Source organism: Choloepus didactylus, chromosome 27 (assembly GCF_015220235.1).
Source record: "Choloepus didactylus isolate mChoDid1 chromosome 27, mChoDid1.pri, whole genome shotgun sequence".
NCBI classification, from domain to species: Eukaryota; Metazoa; Chordata; class Mammalia; order Pilosa; family Megalonychidae; genus Choloepus; species Choloepus didactylus.
In genome coordinates this window covers 13,107,868-13,127,322 of record NC_051333.1, presented here as the reverse complement: position 1 = coordinate 13,127,322, position 19,455 = coordinate 13,107,868, and the positions used below count along the sequence as shown (strand labels likewise).

The following is a 19,455-nucleotide window of genomic DNA, read 5'->3' as shown; positions in this document are numbered from 1 at the left end:
CCAACCCTGATCCTCCCCGCACCAGCACCCAGGCCCCTGCCGGGAGTGGAGAGTCACAGCGGACAAGAGCAGCAGGTGGGGGTGGGGGGGTGGGACCACATGTGGCTTGGCTCCAATCCCCTGGCACATGCTCTACTGTCCCATCAGATTTCACTTAAAACACAGATTCAAAGATAAAACCATTAAGAATTTCAAGATGGTGAGGGCAGAGCACTATACCACAAGAGCAGAGACTTCTGAGCACTGGGCCCTGGGGAACCATCCCTGGTCAGGAAGAGAAGTTGGGGGATGAGCTGATTCAAGAAACCAGATCTCTCAGATGTCTCCTTAGTGGAGACCAAGGGGCACCTGGGGTCCCAGAGGGCCTAGGGAATTTGGGTATTTACATTTCCAGGACTCAGGAACATCATATCTGAATCCTTGAGGGATCCAGGATCCAGGGACTGGACACCCAGGTCCTGAGGCGATGGGAACCAGAGGGAGTGAATGCCTGCATCCCGAGGAGGGAAAGACCTGCCTCCAGAATGTGACAACCTGGAGTGCTCAGCGCTGTGGGAGCCCAAAAGAGGCACTTGACCCAAAGTAGGGATCAAGGAGTGCTTCCTGGAGGAGGGGATAGCTAAATGAGACCTAAAGGATGAAGAAAAGTCAGCCCAAAATTCCCATGTCTGTCTGGCTCATGGCTGTCACCAGTCCTTAGCATCTCTTTCTTAGCAGTTTATTCAATCATTAAACATTCACTCAGCGCCTAGTTTACATTAAGCCCTTTGCTGGGTGCCAAGAACTCAGTGGTGATGGACACAGTGCCAGTCCCTGCCTACTGTGCTCCCAGCCCAGTGGGGGTAAGGCACATTCATAAACAGTGATGGCCCAGGTGGGGGAGGCCCAAGTAGAGGGGTCGGGGCCAGGATGGGAAGCTTTGGGGGCCACTGGAGCCCAGAAGCCTCTGACTCAGGCAGGAGAATCAGGGAGGGCTTCTTGGAGAAGAAAACATCTAAGCTCTGACTCAGATGATGACTAGGAGTTGGGTGTAGTGGGGAAAGGTGCCTAGCAGAGGGAACAGTATGTACAAAGGCCCAGAGGGAAAGGGGAGGCATTGTTTTATTCACTTTCATGGAGTGAAATGTGTCCCCTGGTGCTGGAGACACAACAGTGACCAGGGCAGCCCCGCTCTCCCCTCATGGAGATCCCAGTCCAGAATCCCCAAAGAACCAGTCTAGAATCCCCAAAGTCTAGAATCCCCAAAGAACCAGCGATAACCTAGGGTGCACAGGGATGGGGTGGGGGAACCCAGGGCGGGGAAGGGGGGGATGTCTGACCCAGCCAGGGGAGCCAGGAAGGGCTTCCTGGAGGAGGAGACATCTGAACCAAGACCTGAAGAATAAGGAGCTTAGCTGGCTAAGGGAAGTTAAGGGGTGAGGGAACAATATGTGCAAACGCCTTGGGGGAGGGAGCCCAGTAGTTCCTAGAAATTGCAAATAGCCCAGTCAGGCTAAAAAAGGTGGAAGCAGGCGGTCCAAACTGAAAAAACAAAATTGCCCAAGACTTAAGGGAGCATTTCTCTCCTTCCCCCCTTCCTCCGCCATGACCTTAGGGTTGAGGCTTCCATTCCTAGAGAGGAACCAGATGTGGTACGCTAAACTCTCCAAGGGACCCATAATTCGGATGTCCCGCCTAGGGGCCAAGGGGCCCCGGACGCCTTGGCTGGAAACCACAGCAGCAACCCGTTTTTCTTCCATGTTTAATTCAGTATCACAGGAGCACCAATAAATAGTTCCTTCCCGCCGCCGCAAGGCCCCAGAGGCTGGAGACCCCGTTTGGGGAAGCCACCTGCAGCCTACACCGCCCCGGCTCAGGCCAGCGGAGCCGCAGCGCCTGCACAATTCCCGGGAGAGTTCCAAAGGGGCGGGCCCAGGCGTTCCGGCGGTGCGCGTGGGGGCGGGGCCTCACCGGGACGCCCCCGGGGGCGGGGCCACTCAGGGGGCGTGGTTCTCGTCCGCCGCGGTCACGATGACGTCCATCCAGATCCGCATGGCCTCGGGGCTCGGGGCCACCATGTAGAAAAGGCGCTCGTAGGTCTTGACGCAGAACGTCAGGCGGGGGCTGGGGCTCTGCAACAAGCGCGGAGAGGAGGTGGTTGGTTAAACGAGCAGACACTGGCGGCGCCCTGGGTTCGAATCTCAGCCGTGCTACTTACAGGCTGAGCGGAATTGGGAGCAAGAACTAAGAGTAACCTTCTCAGTAAGCTTAAGGAGGTGGGTTGGATTGTGCCCATTTTGCAGACGAGAAAACTGAAGTTCAGAGAAGGGAAGTCACTTCACAGGTACACTTACACAGCTGCGATTCCAACTCAAGTTCTGCAAAGCCACAGGTGTTTGCTCTCCACAGCACGTTCTAAAATGGAATCGGCTGCCAACATTTACATTTCTGACACTAGCTTTTGAATTCTCTGGGAGGGGGGATAAATATGACCCACTCCCACCTGGCCACTGAGGGCAGGAGCTGAGTAATGCCCAGCTCCTTCACACACTCCCGGGATGCCTCAGTCCCCACCCTGCCCTCTTTTCTCAGTTTGGCCTCAGAGTTTGCCAGATTTCTGCTCAAAACATTTTGTTCCAAGGAAAGTAAGGGTGGCTGCCAGCCAAAGACTGAGGTCTTAATTTTTGGTCTCTGCAGTGAAGTGACCTGTTGGGCCCTGGCAGGAGGGGCTGAGTGGCCTTCCCCGGAGGAGCTAGAAATGGGCTGAGGCTTGGCTGCAGGGGCTGCCACCCGGGGGGCGTCACCTTGAAGGCACAGCGTAAGTGGTCGTAGTAGACCTCCTCAATGGCCTGGAAGTAGATGACACCTTTGAGCTTGGTCTCTTCTTTGTCTGGTGGAGGAAGACGAGGGAGAAACGGAGCCAGTGAGAGGTGTGTGTGTGTGTGTGTGTGTGTACCTGGGGTCACTGGGCCCAAGTCCTGAGGCTGGCGTTGGGGTGGGAAACACAGAGACGGGAATCTAAGGGTCCCTAAGGTGCCCTGTTTGGGAGGTGAGTGTGAATGCGGACGATGTAGATGGGAGCCTGGGTGTGGAGGTTGGACCAGGGTGGAGCCCTCAGTCCTGGGAGTCTTAGGGGAGCTGGAGTCCTGGGTCCCTGAGAAGGGAAGGAACCCTGGAGAGGATCAGAATCCTGCATTCCCCTAGAGAGGGAGGATTAGGGGCCTGGACTCCAGGGCGATGAGATGGGGGTGGGGGGCAATGCTGGTTCAGACCCCTGGGTATCTGAGGAAATGGGGGTTTGAGAGCCAGAATTGTACAAAATGGTTATGTACATTATTCAGGAGGGCTGGGGTTTTGGAATCTGGGTCATGTAATGAGGACAGGGCTGGGGAGTTGGCCTCCTGGGTCCTGGCAGCTGACACTCCATGGCTATGGGGAAGGATGAAGTTAGGGACCCACACCCCTGGATCTTGGGGGAAGTTGGGATTGAAGGCCTGGATTCCTGAGTCCCAAGGATCCAGACTCATGGGCCTATGAGAGAAAGGGGCCAGGGGCCAGGACTCCTGGGAGTCTGAAGGGAAAGGCCTCGAGACGGGGTTCCGGGGGTCCCCAAGGTGGCCAGGCTGGGCTTACCTGCGTAGTAGGCCAGGCGGCGGGCCTGACGGTCAAAGCAGAACCACCGCTTCCTCCAGGTCTTGATGCGGCCGCCCATCTTCACCAGGGGGCCGCGGCAGCAGCCCCCCAGCACCTGCACATGCGGGCAGCTTTCCGGGTTGTGGCCCCATCGTTCCAGGTGCTGCCGGAGATCCAAGACCTGGGGGCCTGGAGGACTGGGTGTAGGTGGGGCCTGGGGAGGGAAGAGAAAGGGGCAGCAGACCATCAAAGGGCCCTGCAGCCGGGAGTCCCCACCCCATCACACCCGGGGAGCCCAATCAGAGCAGCTCAGGTGTGAGTTGATTGGGCTGCCATAGCCTTTAGACAGTAATATCACAACGGTGATGATGACAGTGGCACCAACAACTACGTTTATTGACTATGACACTCTGCCCAGGGCTTTACAAACATCAGCCCCTTGACAACTCATGGCCTCCCTTGGGATGGGGATATTAGAGCCCCATTTTACAGGTGAGCAAACTGAGGTACAGAGAGATGAAATAATCCACCCAAGGTCACACACAGCCTCTGGGTGGCAGAGCTGGGACTTGCACCAGACTTTCTGACCCTAGAGCTCATGCTGAAATACCAATGGTATATCAAAGAAGTGAGGGGCCCTGGGTCCTCTGTAAAATGAGGACCAAATTGAAAGTGATTAATAAACGAGAACATCATTTCCATTATTCTTGTTGCAATTATTCTGATGAAATTAGTGTTTATTATCCTGTGTTAAGCCCTTTATAAGTCTAATGTCTTTGCCCCCTCAAACTTCCCTGGCAGTCAGTACATTTATTCCCATTTTACAGATGTGGAAACCAAGACTCAGAGAGGCTAAGTCACTAGCCCCAGGTCACACAGCTGGAGCTGACTGAGCCAGGACTCAGCTGGCAGCGTGGCCATCGCACATGGCCATAAAGTTTAGCAGAGAAGAATTAAGGCAGCATACAGTGTCTGCGGCTTACAAGAGCCCCAACCACAGACCCATGCTCCCCAAATAATCCCTGCAAAAAAAAAAAATGGGGTATTTATGATCCCCATGGTCAAAGTGGGGTGTAGAGCAGTGCATCTCAGACATCAGCCTGCCAACCAGACCTGGGAATTTTGTTAAAATGTAGACTCGGACTCAGTCGGTCTGGGGCGGAGGGGACATTCTAACAAACTCCAAGCAAATGGTGATGCTTGGACCACACTTTGAGTATTGAAGGCTTAGAAAACTGAAGAGAGGCCAAAGAGAGAAAGGAATGAGAAAGAGAGGTGAGACTCATTGGTTAGAAATGGGGGAGTGAGGTGGAGGGGAAATGAGGAAGAGCTGCGGGTCTGCACAGAAGGGGAAGGGACCGGGGCGTGGACTCATGTACCAGTCATCTTGCCAAAACCCTACATAATCATCACCACCACCACTGCAGATCGGAGCTTCTACCATGTGTTGGCCGCTGTGCCAAACCATCCCAGAGATCACCTCATTTCTTCTCCAAAACAACCCATGATTGTCCCCATTTGACAGATGAGGCGCCTGAGGCTTCTAGAGAGGAAGTGCCTCATAGTTCACCCAGGACATGGTGGAGCTGGGGCCAATTCAGGAAGACAGCAAGGTGGGCTCGGGGCTCTCAGCTCCACCACTCCCTAGCTGTGTCACCTCCACAAAGCCCCTGCCCGGCTCTGAGCCTCTGCTCTCAAAAACAGGGGTTATCACAGCCCCCTCCTCACAGGGCTATTTCAACGATGAGCTAGCACAGTCAAGTTCTTCAACAGCGAATCCACTTCTAGATGTGAACCTCAGACACACCCACACGTGTGAATGGGAAGACAGCTCGGAGCATAAGGGAGTGGCGGGGCGGGCACTGCACAAAACAGGGGACTGTTTAATAAATGATGGTGCATCCACACCATGGAGAACTATAAAGCAGGGATGTTTTATTTTTAATGAGGTAGAGCTTATACCTAACAACCTGGAAAGCCCCACTGTCCTTCCTGTTTTTCTTCTCCCTGGCTCTTATCAGCATCTGATATGCTCTTTATTTTATTTATTTATGTTGCTTTTTTGTCCCTCTCCCCTGCTAAATGTCAGGTTCCAGAAGGCAGGGCTTATTATTAGGGTGTTTGCTCAAAAAATTTTGTTGGGAAAGGACAAACTGCTAAGAAAACAAAGAGCAGGTTGCAAATGATGTGCCTGTTCATGGAAAAAATAAATTCACAAAAGATGGTTCAAGACGTGTGTGTGGAAAAGTATAAAAAAGGTTGGAAGGCTTCTCAGCAATCGGAAAGCACCCACTAGAGCTAGGATTGTGGTGAAGGGCTCAAGGGTGACCTTCACCTTCTCGATACCACTGCATTCTTAGGGCAAAAATTATTCATGCTATTAGCTTAGGTAAAAATAAAACTTCAATAAGGAAGCCTTCAGCTAAATCCAGAATGTGAGAAAATCTACAGGATAAATGACTGGATTTTTTTTTCCACAAATAAATGACATTTTTTTTTAAAGGGTGGGAGGGCAGACTCAAAGATCAAAAAAGATTTAAGAGACATTGTAACCAAATGCATTGTGTGTGCTTTGTCCTGGCCCAGATTCAAATAAATCAACTATAAAAAACACATCTGGGAGACAATTGAGGAAATATGACTATAGACAGTGTATTAGAATGTGATGACAGAATTATTAATAATCTTGTAAAGTACGAAAATGGAATTTTTGTTAAGTTAAAAAAACACTTATCTGTTGGAGGTACATAGTGGGGTATGGACGAAATGATATGATATCTGGACTTTGTTTTAAAATCTTCCAGTGCAGAGTGGGAAGTATGGGTGGGATTAGTAAAAGCAGTTGGCAAGTAAAACAAGATTCGATGCTGATAATTATTCAAGCTGCATGGGAGGTATGTGGGAGGATTATTTATCTATTTGCTCTATATTTTGCATATGCTTGAAATTTTCTATAATAAATAGTTTTTTAAAAAGAAACAAAAATAAGTGAATAAAACAAAACTTTTACACGGTTTTTAAAAGCCCTGGCACGCGCTCGCTCTTATTCTAGTCGTCACCGCTGATATTGTCAGCAACATACAGAGGAGGAAACTGAGGCACAGGTGTGTGGCACGTTACTTGAGGACATGCCAAAGACACAGAAGAACTTAGTAGGAAACAGAAACTGGGTCCTTTTTATTTCCCCTTCGCTTGACAAGCCCAGGACACTTTTCTGTTCCATTGGAGCAGAGGAAGGGGGTGTGGTAAGAGAGGGGACACAGGCCAGGGAAGTGAAGTGGGGGGGGACAAAGTAAAGGAGAGGTGGGGGGAGGGCCAGAGGGGACTTACCATGATGGCAGGGATAGCAGGGCCCGAGGGACCCTCTGTGCTCCTTCTCGTCCCTTCCTGTGGGTTTGGGGTGAAGGGTCAATAAGAAGGCTGACCAGTGGGATGTGGGAAAAAATGCACTGGGGTTCCTGGGTATGAAGGAGGAAGGCCTGGGGGCCCGGACTCCTGGATCTGAGGGAGGAGGGGCCTGGAGGGGGTCCCCGAGTCCCTAAGGAGAAGGGCCCGGGGTCTCACCCTGGCCTTGAGCAGCCGCTCCCTCTCTGCCACGGCCTGTTGCAGGAGCCGCTCCATGCGCGCGATGTCTGGGTGGAAGGCCGGAGAGCTGGGAGGAGGGAGCAGAGCAGCGCAGGTTGGAGCGCCCCTCCCCCTCCCCCTCCTCCTCCCCCCACCTTCTCGCTCGCGTCTCACCTATTCCCAGGGCCGCAGTTCAACAGCTGGTAGAGCGCGTGTCTCCCAGAGTCCCCCGCGGCCGGCTGGAGAGCAGAGACATCCGGGGATCCTGGGAGAGGGGCCCGGGTTAGAGAGGACGGCCATTCCCCTGCCCCAGCCCCTGCACGTCTTCCCCGCGGGCGTCCTTGCCAGTTTCCTCCACCGTCTGCTGCAGGAAGGGGGTGATGCTGGGGCAGGAGGAGCGGGAGGATCGGGAGGGGTCCTCACCAGTGCAGTGGAGGGACAGAGGTCGCGGGGCTCCTCTCTGGCTCGCCTTCTCTCCCCTCCTGCGGGGCAGGCTTCCGGTCCTCTGGAGGCCAATGGAGCCCTGGAAACACAGCAGGCCCGCGCACAGGATGCTCAACCCCAATGGTAAATCGAGAACTGCCGATAAAACACCCATCTAACTGGCACAGATCAAAACGCCCACCGTCGACGTGGATGAGCCTTGAAAGGACCACTGATTATTACATGATTCTGTTTATATGAAATGTCCAGACTAAGCAAATTAGAGACAAGAAGTCATCTGGGAAGGAGAGGGGAATTGGGGGCTGACGACTAGGGAGTGCGGGGTTTCCCTTTGGCAATGAAAATACTCTAAAGTTGATTGTGGTGATGGCTGCACAACTCTGTGAATATACTAAAAGCCATTGAATTGCACACTTTAAATGGGTGAATTCTATGGTATGGGAATTATATCTCACATTTATATACATATAAAGCTGTTTTATATGTATAAATAAAAAGCCCACATTGCTTTGGCGGGAATGTGACAAGCCAGACCCTCTCACACAATGCTGGGGTGTGTTCTATGGGAACCACCCCTGAGGGCATTTTGGCTTTTGTTTTTTTTTTTAAAAAATGACAAATGCAGAAACCTCAGAGCCCTAATTCCACTCTGGAAATTTATCTTACGGATAGACTCTTACACGCGCAAAATGACCTGAGTTCAAGGTTGTTCCCGCAGTGCTGCCTTTGCCAGCCAAAGCCTGGAACCACCTCCGAGCCTGTCGGAAGGGGGCAGGGGAAATCAACCGCGGCGCCCCCGCGCCCCGGAAAACTCTGCAGCGTGAAAAAGGAGGAGGGTGTTCTTCACACGTAGGTGGAAAATCGTCTCCAAGATAAAGCAAGGCACGGGACAGTGTGAAGAGTCTACTGCCTGTGCAGAGGGACACGGGGAAGGTATACACACGACTGGCCCTGTAAAGACAGAATGTCTCTGGGAAGACACACAAGAAATTGGTGACCCTGGGTGCACGCCAGAGGCGGACTGGGCAGACGGGAACAAAGGCAGGAGTCTTTTCTCTGAATATCCTTCCATCCCGTTTGAATTTTGAACCAGGGGAATATCTGTTGTTTTTTCTTTTAAATAAATAAACATGACAGCTACATGTAACTTGTATTCCTGGACCAGAAAAGAAAAATAATTTTTTTTTTTTACTAGAAAAAAATGAGTGGGACATTAGACAAAATAACAATAAAGGTCTCTGGATTTTAATGGTATTGTCTCAAAGGTAGTTTCTGAATTTGATCATCCTACTATAGTGACAAAAGAGAATGTCCTTGACCTAAGGTAATACATGCAGAAGAGAATCATGGTTCAAAAACCATAATTATGTGCATGTGTGTATTCCTGGATAGACAGACAGACAGACAGACAAGTAGAGTGATAAAGCAAAAGTTAAATGTGGTAAAATGTTAACGATTACAGAATCTGGGTGAAGGACATATGGGAATCCTTTCTACTATGTATTTTTTTCTGTAAGTCTGAAATTATTTCAAAATAAGAGTTAGCAGAGGGAAAAAAAAGAAAAACATATTTAAGGGCAATAAGTAAAGAAAACTGAACTATTAAAAAAGAAAACACAACCACAGTTCTGCATGGATAATATTAAAGAATCATAAAAATGATAAATTACATAATTGCAGCATTAATTACTGCCAGAGATCAAAATTCATCAAATATATTTAATCCATGAGTTAATAATGATACTAAAAGAAAAATCGAATTGGTCACCTTGGGTGGGTACTGGAGAAGGAGCTTTTTATTTTGAAGGTGCATAAAATGAAACAATCAAGCATTTTCCCTGACCTTCTTACAAAAACTGTCCCTCTGGGTAACCAAACGGTAAAGGAGGGCTAGTCCTCTTTGTAGAAGTTATTTCAATAAATAAATAAGTATGACAAAATTGGGATTTCACCATTTGCAACCCCTAATGCAGCCACGGATCTGAGCTCTGACATCACAAAAAGAGAAGCAGCACACACAGTCTTCTTGGAAGACTTGCCAAGATGCTGAACTTGAATCTGATCAAGCACACATCCAACTTTGCAGGAAAGACAGAGGAAGAGGAAGGGGGTAGTGACCCCCCAGATGCAATGAGCAAACTCTTGACTGCAAGAAGCTCTATAGAGCTGGTTTCTTCAACAATTAAATAGCAAGGGGAACCCATAGATTAAAGGCGACTTAAAAGATACATACACACACACGTACACAAAAAGGGTAATACTACACCACAGTGTTTAGGGCTAGACCCTTGACAAAACATTAAAGAAAACAATCTACCATATGAATCTGGTTAACAGTTACTGAGTGGGGCATGTGGTGGACTTTTGGGGTGTCTGCTGGTGTTGACACAGGTGGCAGCTCCCTGAGTGTTCCCTTATAGTAATAAGCTGTGAGTTTGATGTGATTTTCTCTATTTGGGTTTTCTAATAGTAAAAAGGTAAAAAATACTAATAGCAGCTGATATTTATCAAATGCCCATTATGTGCCTACCTGTGGACTTGGCACCTTACAGATGCATCTAAGGGTTCCCAAACCCTGGGAAACATGAGCTCCACTTCAGAATGGAGACCAAATCCCAAGTCCCCGCGCCTCCCTCCCCTCACTCCTTCCTTCCTTCAATCCACATTCCCAGCACTTCCAGTGGGGAGACCTCAGATACTGGCCCTTAGAGGTGGGTGAGACAGAGGCAAGCCTTATCCGCACGGTGCTTACCATTGTAGGACTTGAATAAGGCATTACACAAATAAACATACAATCAGGAACTGCCATGATTGAAGAGAATAGGGTGTCCTCAAAGAGAACCTTCCACCCAGAAGACCAGAGAGGGCCAGAGACCCCGAGGATGAGGGCTGGTAGGCGACAGCTGTGGGGAAGGTGCTCCGGCACATGCAAAGGTCCCGGGGCAGGAGCAGATCAGCGTGTTGGAGGCTGGTGTGGCTGCGCAGAGCAAGCGTTGGGGAGTGTGGTGGGAGGGGGGCAGGAGCCAGACCCTGAGAGCAGGGCTGGAGTGGGGTGGGGGAGGGCACTGAAGGCCTTGAGGGGTAGGGTTGGAGTAGGAGATGTAAAGATCACTCTGGCTGTTGCATGGAGAATAGATGGTTGGGAGACAAAAAGTTAAGATGGTGCAGGGTCACTCAAGACAAGATGAGGCAAGGGTGGGAGGAGCAAGGTTGGTGATAATTGTGATAATACTAATCATTGTAATGAAATCATGGTAATGGCAGCCCCTGTTTGCTGAGCACCTACTGTGTGCCCGGCACTGTGCTAAGCACTTCACTGTGCAGCCAAGGAAACTGAGGCACAGGGAGGTGCAGTGTCTAAGGTCACCCAGCTAGGAAGTGCCAGGACAGGTATTTGAACCCAAGCAGGCTAACTCCAAACGTGGTGCTCTCAGGCGCCACATAATACTGCAAAGAAGGGGTGGAATTTGGAGGGATTTAAGAGGATTGGAGGGGGAGGGAGGCAAGGAGAAGTAATGTGTTAATCCAGGCAATCATTTGTTCACTTATTAACTGCTTCTCCGACTGAGTCAATAGAAACTCCCCAGGCTCTTTCTGTGCCCTGCGGTCCCTTGGTGCCCACTGGGAGACTGAGGGATGCCTGGGAAACCCCGTCTCCTGAAAAGCTCTGGCCAAGAGAACGAGAAGACTTGGGTTCAAATCCCAGCTCTGCCTCTCACTGGATGTGGGACTTGGGCAGGCTGTTCCTTCTCTCCCTTCTGTGAAAGAGGCATCCCACATGCTTCCTAGGGTTCTCACAAAAACAGAATGAGCGCCCTCCTGCTGGCACAGGAACAAACCCCGGGGGCCAGTGTCTGGCCCCAGACGACACCCCAGGTGACGAGGCCACATTGGTGGGGACTTAGGGGGCTTTGTTTCCCACAGGAGCCAATAACTCAGTCACTGCTCCATAGGAACCCACACGGCTTCCCAGCAGGTACCTACACCACAATTTACTAAGAAGGCTCATTTTTACAGTAAGTTGTATTCCCTGGCAACACAGCTGCACTCCACCTTTATCAGGTTTCCAGGGGAATGAGCTAGAAGGTTGACCCAAGGCGAGGTTCTCATACTGAAGAAAGGGTGCTGATAACCCTTTACCTAATTGAGACTAATAGGACCTACTTTTGGGGGTTCTTCTGGGCAAAAAGTGAGATTATATTTACTAGGCTGAACCGTGTGAAATTGCCAGTGTTTTGATGGTTTTTCACTCCCATATTGTTCAACCTGATCAAAGGCTTAGAACAGACCCTCACCTATGCTAAGCTCTTAAAAATGATTATTAATATATAATGCTATTAATATTGATTAATAATAAATTATTATATTATACATCGCATACTCTATTACATCACTATATTATACAATATACTATTGACATTATTATATGTTATATTACCAATATTTGAATAATAATATTAACAAGGTTATTGTTATTATCATTATTCTTATGTGTGCACAGACGGACACACACGGAGATTCACAACAGCATTGATTAAGCTCCAAGACCCTCAAATTACCTTCCACAGGGGCTGGCTCACTGCCCACAAGAGAATAGGGTACTCCAAAGAAGCCAGAGGGGTTAGACCTTAGGCTCTGAAAACAGAACACCTGGGATCAAACCCCTGCTCTGTTCCATACTAGCTGGTTAAGTAATTTAACTTCTCTGCCTCCATTTCTTATAAAATGGAAAGAGTAGAATCAACCTCATCGAGTTGTGGCAAAAACTAACAATGGATTCAGGTAAACCATTTCTATCAGTGCCCAGCACCCTCTAAGGACTCAATAAATCCTTACTCTTATTATCCTCTTTGTTAATATTGTTATTACAGGGTCATTAAAATGATGAGGCAAGTGGTGGGGGATATTTTCTGTTTAATAAAAACAATTATTTTTTGAAAAATGATGAGGCAGCTATAAATATATCCATAGAAAACAATCTCCATGATATATGGTGTCAAGTTCTTTTAAAAAGCCAACTCTAGAAAATATACACATTTTTGCAAAAGAAAAGTTGCACGATAAAATAATTACCAATTTCTAAGCCTTTACCCCATATTCACACAATCAAAACACAACTTTTCTCATCTAATATTCACCCCTACCTCACGCACAGCACCTGTATTTTCTGTTCTACGTCATTTTTTAAAGATAGCAGTAACCCATTCAATGAATGTTTGAGCCCATTGATTAGTTGGGACATCCAGTTTAAGGAGACCCAAGAAATCAGCAACTGCTCTGCTAGTGGGAAGGTGGGATCTATGGAACACTGGGGGTGGGACAGGGAACTTCCTTATCAATATACTCAGTTGGAGCACTTTTAAAATTTATTCCTGGGGGCACACATTCCCATTTCACTGGAGGAGGGGTGGGGAGTTCAGCAGAAGAAAGAAAAAAACAAATAAACCTGGAGTCTGATGAAAGATATTCCTGATCAACCCTACCTCCCACCCAACACCCCCGTAGCAGAGAAAGCTCTGGAGAAACCTGGTGGGGGGCTCTGGTCTCAGCCCCTCCCCACTGACCGAGACACACAGGAAAACCAAGGCATGCGAAAGCCACCTGCAGGGAGCTGTGGACGGAGAAGAGGCAGGAGGAGCTAGAGGTGGCTGTGGTGTGAGCGGCGGGGTCCTGGAGCACCAGCAGCTGGCGGTCTGTCTTCTGGGTAAAGAGCAGCTGCAGAAGACGGGGTAAAGGTCACTGGGAGCTGGAAGGATCCAGAGGAAGCTCTGGCCCAGGTATCCCATGCCCGCCCATTTCTCAGATGGAGAAACAAAGGCTTGAGGTTCACAAGGAGAGGTGGACAGCAATCCTTGGTGTCCAGTCTCCTGGCATGAGCTAAGTCTGTGAGCGGAGTCAGTTGGCTCCCTGAGGAGCAGGGGCTGGGTCCTGAATACCTGAACCCATGAACCCCAGGGAACTGGGAGTCTGGGGCCCGGCCTCCTGGGTCTGAGGGAGGAGGGGGCTCGGGGGTCCAGTCTTTTGGGTCTGATGGAGGAGGAGCCTGCAGGTGCGGGAAATCTCCATACCTTAGTGAGGGCCTGGCTGGATTCTGAGAAGTCTCCAGCAGGGGTTCCTTGAAGGCAATTAAGCTCCAGCAGTCGGCTCCGTTCCTAGAAGAGGGCAGGGTGTTACGGACTACCACATCGCACCAGGCGCCATCCCAGCAGCTCCCCCTGGGGCCAGGGGACATCTGGGGCACAGGGAGGTGATGGGAAGACCCCGGGGGGAGGAAAGATGGCAAGACCAGGTCTCCAGGGGAACGCACCTGCGTCAGGGCCTGTAGGGCCTCCTCCTTCTTCAGCCTCAGCCCCCGGCTCTCGGCCGCCATCTGCTCCCTCAGCGACTTGAGCTGCTCCTCCAAGACCTGGATCCGGCGCTGCAAGGCACCCCCCACCCCATGCCCTGGTTACCATCAGCTGCCCCAGGGTCCCCACTGGCTGCCCAGTCCCACTTTTCCACAGAACCAGGTCCTCCTGGAGGTCTCTCACAGAGACTCTGGGATCTGTGGGCCAGGGGCAGAGACCCAGAGTTGAGCTCCCTGGGGCCCTCTTCCCTTTTAGGGGCCCAGAAAAGACCTGGGGAAGGTAGGGAGGATTCAATATATAGACAGACACTGAGGGAGACAAGACGTAGAGACTGAGACCCAGAGACAGTCACAGAGAAAGAGCCAGACAGAGAGACCACCCAGAGAGATACAGAGAACAGCAACCAAGATAGACCCCAAAAAATGGAGATGTAGAGAAAGGAGACAAAAAGACAGAAATAGACCAGAGCCAGACAGAAACTGTCTGAGACAGAGGAAGGGAGAAGAGATTGCGACTGGAAAAAGATTCAGAAATAGAGGTGGATAAGAGCTTTCTAATCCAATAACTTTGGGAAACTGCATTAAATACAAGCATATTGCTTTTTCCCGCAGGACTTATCAGATCCTTGAATGTGAAAGCTCCCAGAAGGAACTAGTGGGAGCATCTTTTTGGACTAGGGATTGAGTGGCATAACATGTAGTGGAGAAACCTGAGAGGATACAGATCCTGGCTATGCCACATACAAACAAAGATTGGTTTGGAAAGATTATTTGAGTAGCTTGGGCTTGAGTTTCTTCATTTATAAAATGGAAAGAATGATAGAAATTTTCTCATAGGATTGTCATAAGCATTTGATGAGTTAATACACATGAAATGCTTAGGACAGTGCCCAGCACACAGAAAATGGTCAGTGAATATCAGAAATTATTTCGTTATTCTGAGGAACACGGCACAGGCAGAAAACGTGGACAAAGTCCCAGACCCGGAGTGGAGGGGAGGTGACGGTGGCAGGCTAGCCTGGCCTGACTCACCTTGTGCTGAGCCACGCTGGCCTGGAGCTCCTGGACCTTGGGGTCCAGCACCCGGGCCCTGGGGCTGTCCCGATCCCCGTCCTCCCGCCTGCTCTCCCGCTCCAGTTGCTGGAATTCCAGGTCCTCGTAGGCACGCTGGGCCACATCCAGCTGTTCCCGCATCTGGTGGGGAGGACAGAAGGCGGCTGGAGCCTGGAGCCCAGGGCCTGGGGGTATGTGGGGCCTGGGAGGCTGGACTCCTGGGTCCTGATGGAGGAGGGGGCTGGGGGCCTGGACAGTGGGGCCCTCACCTCCTGCACCCTCTGCAGAAGCTGCTCGTGCTGGTCCTCCGGCTGCGAGTCGAGCTGTTCCCGGGCCTCCCGGAGTCTCTGGCGAAGACGCTCCACACGGACCCGCTCCTGGCCCAGCCGCCTCTGCTCCTGAAAGGACGTGCCAGGCTCTCAGCCTCGGCCCAACCAAGGGCAGGGAAACAGAGGCCAGCAAGGGCCAGGCCGGCCAGAACTCAGTCCCGTCCCTGGGTGTCAGCTCCATGAGGGCAGGGAGCTGGTCCCTCTTTTTCGCTCTTGTACCCGCCTGCCCTAGAGTGGGTGCAATGTGGACAGTCGTTGAATGAAGGAATTAATGTAGAGACACATCCATGCTGGGTGATAATGGGGACCAAGGGGTGGGTCGGGTCCGGGCCCTGATTTCCAGGTGGGGACACAGCCAGTCACAGCCTGGGACAATCAGGGCAGTGAGACACAGGGGCTGTGGGAACCAAGAGGAAGGAGCAGTTTCTCCTAGGGTAACCCAAGGCTTATAGAAGGTGGGGATTTTGAAGTAAGCCTAAAAAGTCAGGGAGCTTTTGGATGTCAGGAAGTTGAGGGGGCTGAAAGGGAGTTTGGGGCAGAGGGAATAGCATGGTGCAAAGGTACAGAGGATGAAAGAAGGAGATTGGATGGCAAACTCTGGTCAGGGTGGAAAATGACATAGTGGTGGGAAGAGATGGGGAGCCTGGTGGGAGATGAGAGTGGAAAGAGGAGGAGGATAGAGGCCAGACTCTTGGGTCTGAGGGAGGAGGGGCTGGGGTTCTGAACTCCTGAGTCTGGAGGAGGAGAGGGCTGGGGGCCTGGACTCCTGGGTCTGAGGGAGGAGGGGGCTTGGGCCTGGACTCCTGGGTCTGTGGGAGTAGCGGCTGGAGTCCTGGGACCCTGAGTCCTACAGGAGGAGGGGCTGGGGGCTGGATTCCTAGTTCCTGGGGTAGAAGAAATATTCAGGAGGTAGCACACATAGATCTACACCTCAGGATAGAAATCAGGGTTGGGATAAATATGGGCTCCTTGAGGGCCCAAGACCCAGCCCCCAAAAATCATATTAGATACAGGCAAAGAGAAAGACTGATTAAATTAGAAAGTCACCATTTTCCAACCTATAATGAGATAACCAATCCAAACAATGACTACCAATGGATATTAAAACCTTTAGGTAAGAAATCACAAAGAAGGGATCGGGTGACCTCACAGGGGTTTGGCGACTGGACAGGTTGTCCCTCTGACAGGGTGCGCCGAAAGCTCTAAAGCCAGTCTGAATCTGGTGAAGCTTCTACCTCTAATCACCTTTTGCAGAAAACACCGGGAACAGAGGAACACATTAAACGACACCACAGGGATGCAATCAGCCAAATCCCAACTGTGGGACAGAAAACTTGGTTTCTCCAACAAATAAACAGTATGGGAATAGAAAAGTCGGAGGGACCCATTAAGAGACGAAACAACACTCAGGCAACATATCAACCAATTGCAACATTCCAGCCCTTCAGGAACTTGTTTCAAACAAACCAAGTGTTCACGGGCATTTTTGAGCCAATCGGGGAAACACGAAAAACAGCTGGATAGGAGATGATAGTAAGAGCTAATTAATTCTTTAAAGATGAGAATAATATGTTAATTACATATTGTTTTAAAAAGGCATTCTGAGCTGGAAGCTATACGTGCTGATATATTCACAGACTGGATGACATGATGTCTGGGACAACCTTCAAAAACTTGAGACAGGCAAGACAAGAATGGAAGACGGTTGACCAGTCTTCCTACTAGAACACACATGCAGGCCCCCCAGGCCGGTTCTGTTTTTGTGGGTTTGAAATTGTCCATAATGACACAATTTTAAAGAGCAAGAAAGAGAGGCAAAGGAAGAGGTTCCATTGAGTCAGACCCAAGAAATACTCTCAGGGAGGAAGAAGGAAACGCAGAAGAATATGCCCCTCATCCTCTCTGGAGCCCAAGGATCCCCAGCATTTAGAGAATGGGGATAACCAGGGGGCCCAGGTCACCCCAGAAGATAGGACTTGAAGACCCAGTGAGCCCAACAGACCTGTTCCCGCTGCTCCTGGCCGCTCTGCTCCACGTCCACCTGCTGCCCCAGCAGCTCCCGGAGCTGCTCCTCTTCCCGCCGCGCGGCCACTCGCTCCCCAGCCAGCTCACCCTGCAGCAGGGCCACCTCCACCTCCATCTGCAGAGAGAACGCAAGGGCCCAGAAGTCTGGGTCTGACTCCTAGATGAGAGGGAGGTGGGGGCTGGGGCTGGGCGCCTGGATTGGGAGGACGGGCTGGAGGCCTAGAATCCGATCTCGAAGGAAGGAGGGTCTGGGAGCCTGGACTTGCGGGTCCCCCAAAGGTCCGCAGCCTCACCTCGATCCTCAGCTCCTTCCTCTGGCGCTGGAGCTCCTTCACCCGCTGCTCCATCAGGGCTACGCGAGTCAGTGCCTCCAGGTGCTGTTCTCGAAGCCGCCGCGCCGCCCGTCGGGCCCCTTCCCCAGATGGGATGGATACGGGAGGCGTGGCCGGGCTGGGTGCAGGAGGCGGGGCCTCGGCCTGAGGGGGGGAGAGGGCGTGGTCTAGTGCGAGGCCCGCCCCCTGCAGTCGCTAACTAGGCCCCCCTACCCATGCCCACTTCAGGGGGTCTGAGTCTGCGCGACTCGACCCACGATAATCACGATGTCTCAGGCTCAAGGTACCGGTTAGGGGAGGGGCGGGAAGTCCGGGGACCACCGGACCCCAAGAAGGAGGGGGAACGAGGCAGGCAGCCTCGTGGAAGGTGTTTATTTCTCTCTGTCCAAGTCCCAGTGTCTCTGGGCCTCTGTCTCTCTTCTGGGTCTTGGTCTCTCAGTCTCCAGGTCTCTGGGTATCTATCTCCAGTTTCTCCATACCTGTCTCGGCGTCTCTGTCTCTCGCTCCCAGTCTCTATCTCTCAGCATTCTCCATATCTCTGCGTCTCTATCTGTCTTCTCGGTACCTGTCTCTCTGAGTCTGTGTCCTCTCTGGGGTCTTTGTCCCTCGGGGTCTCCCCGTGGCTCTCGCCCTCCCAGCTCCTCACCACGTCGCGGCTGCTCTCGGTGCTGCTGCCTTCTCCCACTTCTTCCTCTTCTTCCGCCCTCTGCTCCCTTCCTTGGCCGCTCGGAAGCTCCGCCGGGGCCTCGGGAGCCTTCTCCTCGCGGGGCTGCCTGGAGGTCTCCTGGAGCGCGGCGGCTCCTTGGGGCCCGGCCTCCGCGTCGCGCTCCAGGACCGCTGGCGACCGTATCCCCTTCTCGGGGCTGCTCCGCGTCCCCATGGCTGCTTCAGGCTCCAGAAGGGTGGGCGGGGCCTGGCGTTCCGGGGGCGTGGCCTAGCCTCGTTGGGGGCGGAGCCTAGAGGCCTGAGCGCGACGCCCGACGGCTGCGCACCGTGGAGAGAATGCTCCAGCAGGCGGGGCCTAGGAGTTCAAAGGATGGGATCGGAGCAGCCCAGGGGCGTGGCCTGAACTCTCCCAGGGCTCAGCTTGATTGCTCCTAGGGAGCCACGCCCCCGGAGGAGGGATCGGAATTTGAGTCCCAAGTCCTAGTACGCCCCCTATTGGCCTCTCCCACCCCGCTTTTCCCTCCTATCCCCCTGTCGGGCCCTGTACCCTCCCAGCAGCCCCCCAAATCCGTGGATTACTTTAGAACGACACATCCCCTTCTCCCTCGGGTACTCAGGAGCCCGGCGTCCCGTCCCCTCCTCTGTTAGCCTCAAACTCTCCACCTTGGAGCCGCGTAGTCTTGACCCCAACCTCCCTGCGTAGGGGTGCAGCGCCCTGCCCTCACCCGGGGACCCAGGAGTCCGGGCTCCCACCATCCCTCTCTCTGGACAAACCAGGAGTCTGAGTCCTCTGCTCCTCCCGGCGGCCAGATTCCCGAACTCCAGTCCCCTCCTCCCGCGCGGAACCAGGAGGCCGAGCCTCGAGCCCCCTCCTCGCCCGCAGCCCCGGCCCCCTCACCAGCTCAGGCTTCGGCGCGCTCGCCTCAGCGCTCCGGGCGCTGCCGCTTCTGCTTCCGAGACAGGTGGATGGGGAATGGGGAGGAGGAGAGAGGCCGCCGGGTCCCCCTCCCCAGCAGGGCGGAAGTGGAGGGGGGAATGACAACAGGTCCGACAGCTCCCGAGGGAGGAGAGGCCACCAGCTTGC

At 52.1% G+C, this 19,455-nt stretch overlaps 1 protein-coding gene across 2 annotated transcripts; it reads right to left on the bottom strand.

Annotated features, from left to right (window-relative positions):
- Positions 1–1,288: 1,288 nt before the first annotated feature.
- PHLDB3 (pleckstrin homology like domain family B member 3) lies at positions 1,289–19,395 on the bottom strand. 2 transcript variants are annotated; one of them, XM_037820636.1, is made up of 16 exons: positions 19,270–19,395; positions 18,352–18,726; positions 17,667–17,849; positions 17,351–17,488; positions 15,289–15,417; positions 14,999–15,160; positions 13,928–14,038; positions 13,689–13,772; positions 13,222–13,335; positions 7,600–7,699; positions 7,351–7,441; positions 7,177–7,264; positions 6,943–6,999; positions 3,613–3,826; positions 2,784–2,869; positions 1,289–2,111 (listed from the first exon to the last, which is right to left on the bottom strand). In XM_037820636.1, exons 2-16 carry the CDS (start codon positions 18,583–18,585, stop codon positions 1,977–1,979), a joined length of 1,926 nt encoding a protein of 641 aa, XP_037676564.1. In that variant the 5' UTR covers positions 18,586–18,726; positions 19,270–19,395; the 3' UTR covers positions 1,289–1,976. The 2 variants fall into 2 exon arrangements, with proteins under 2 accessions (XP_037676564.1, XP_037676565.1); XM_037820637.1 differs by lacking the exon at positions 6,943–6,999.
- Positions 19,396–19,455: the final 60 nt, after the last annotated feature.

Excerpts from the sequence above, each read along its gene's own strand:
- PHLDB3 (XM_037820636.1), bottom strand. The coding sequence starts at position 18,585 with ATGGGGACGCGGAGCAGCCCCGAGAAGGGGATACGGTCGCCAGCGGTC. Across the intron at positions 15,161-15,288 it reads TTCTGCAGAGGGTGCAGGAG|ATGCGGGAACAGCTGGATGT; the intron begins GTGAGGGCCCCA and ends CCTCCCCACCAG. Across the intron at positions 7,000-7,176 it reads AGCGGCTGCTCAAGGCCAGG|GAAGGGACGAGAAGGAGCAC; the intron begins GTGAGACCCCGG and ends CCAAACCCACAG.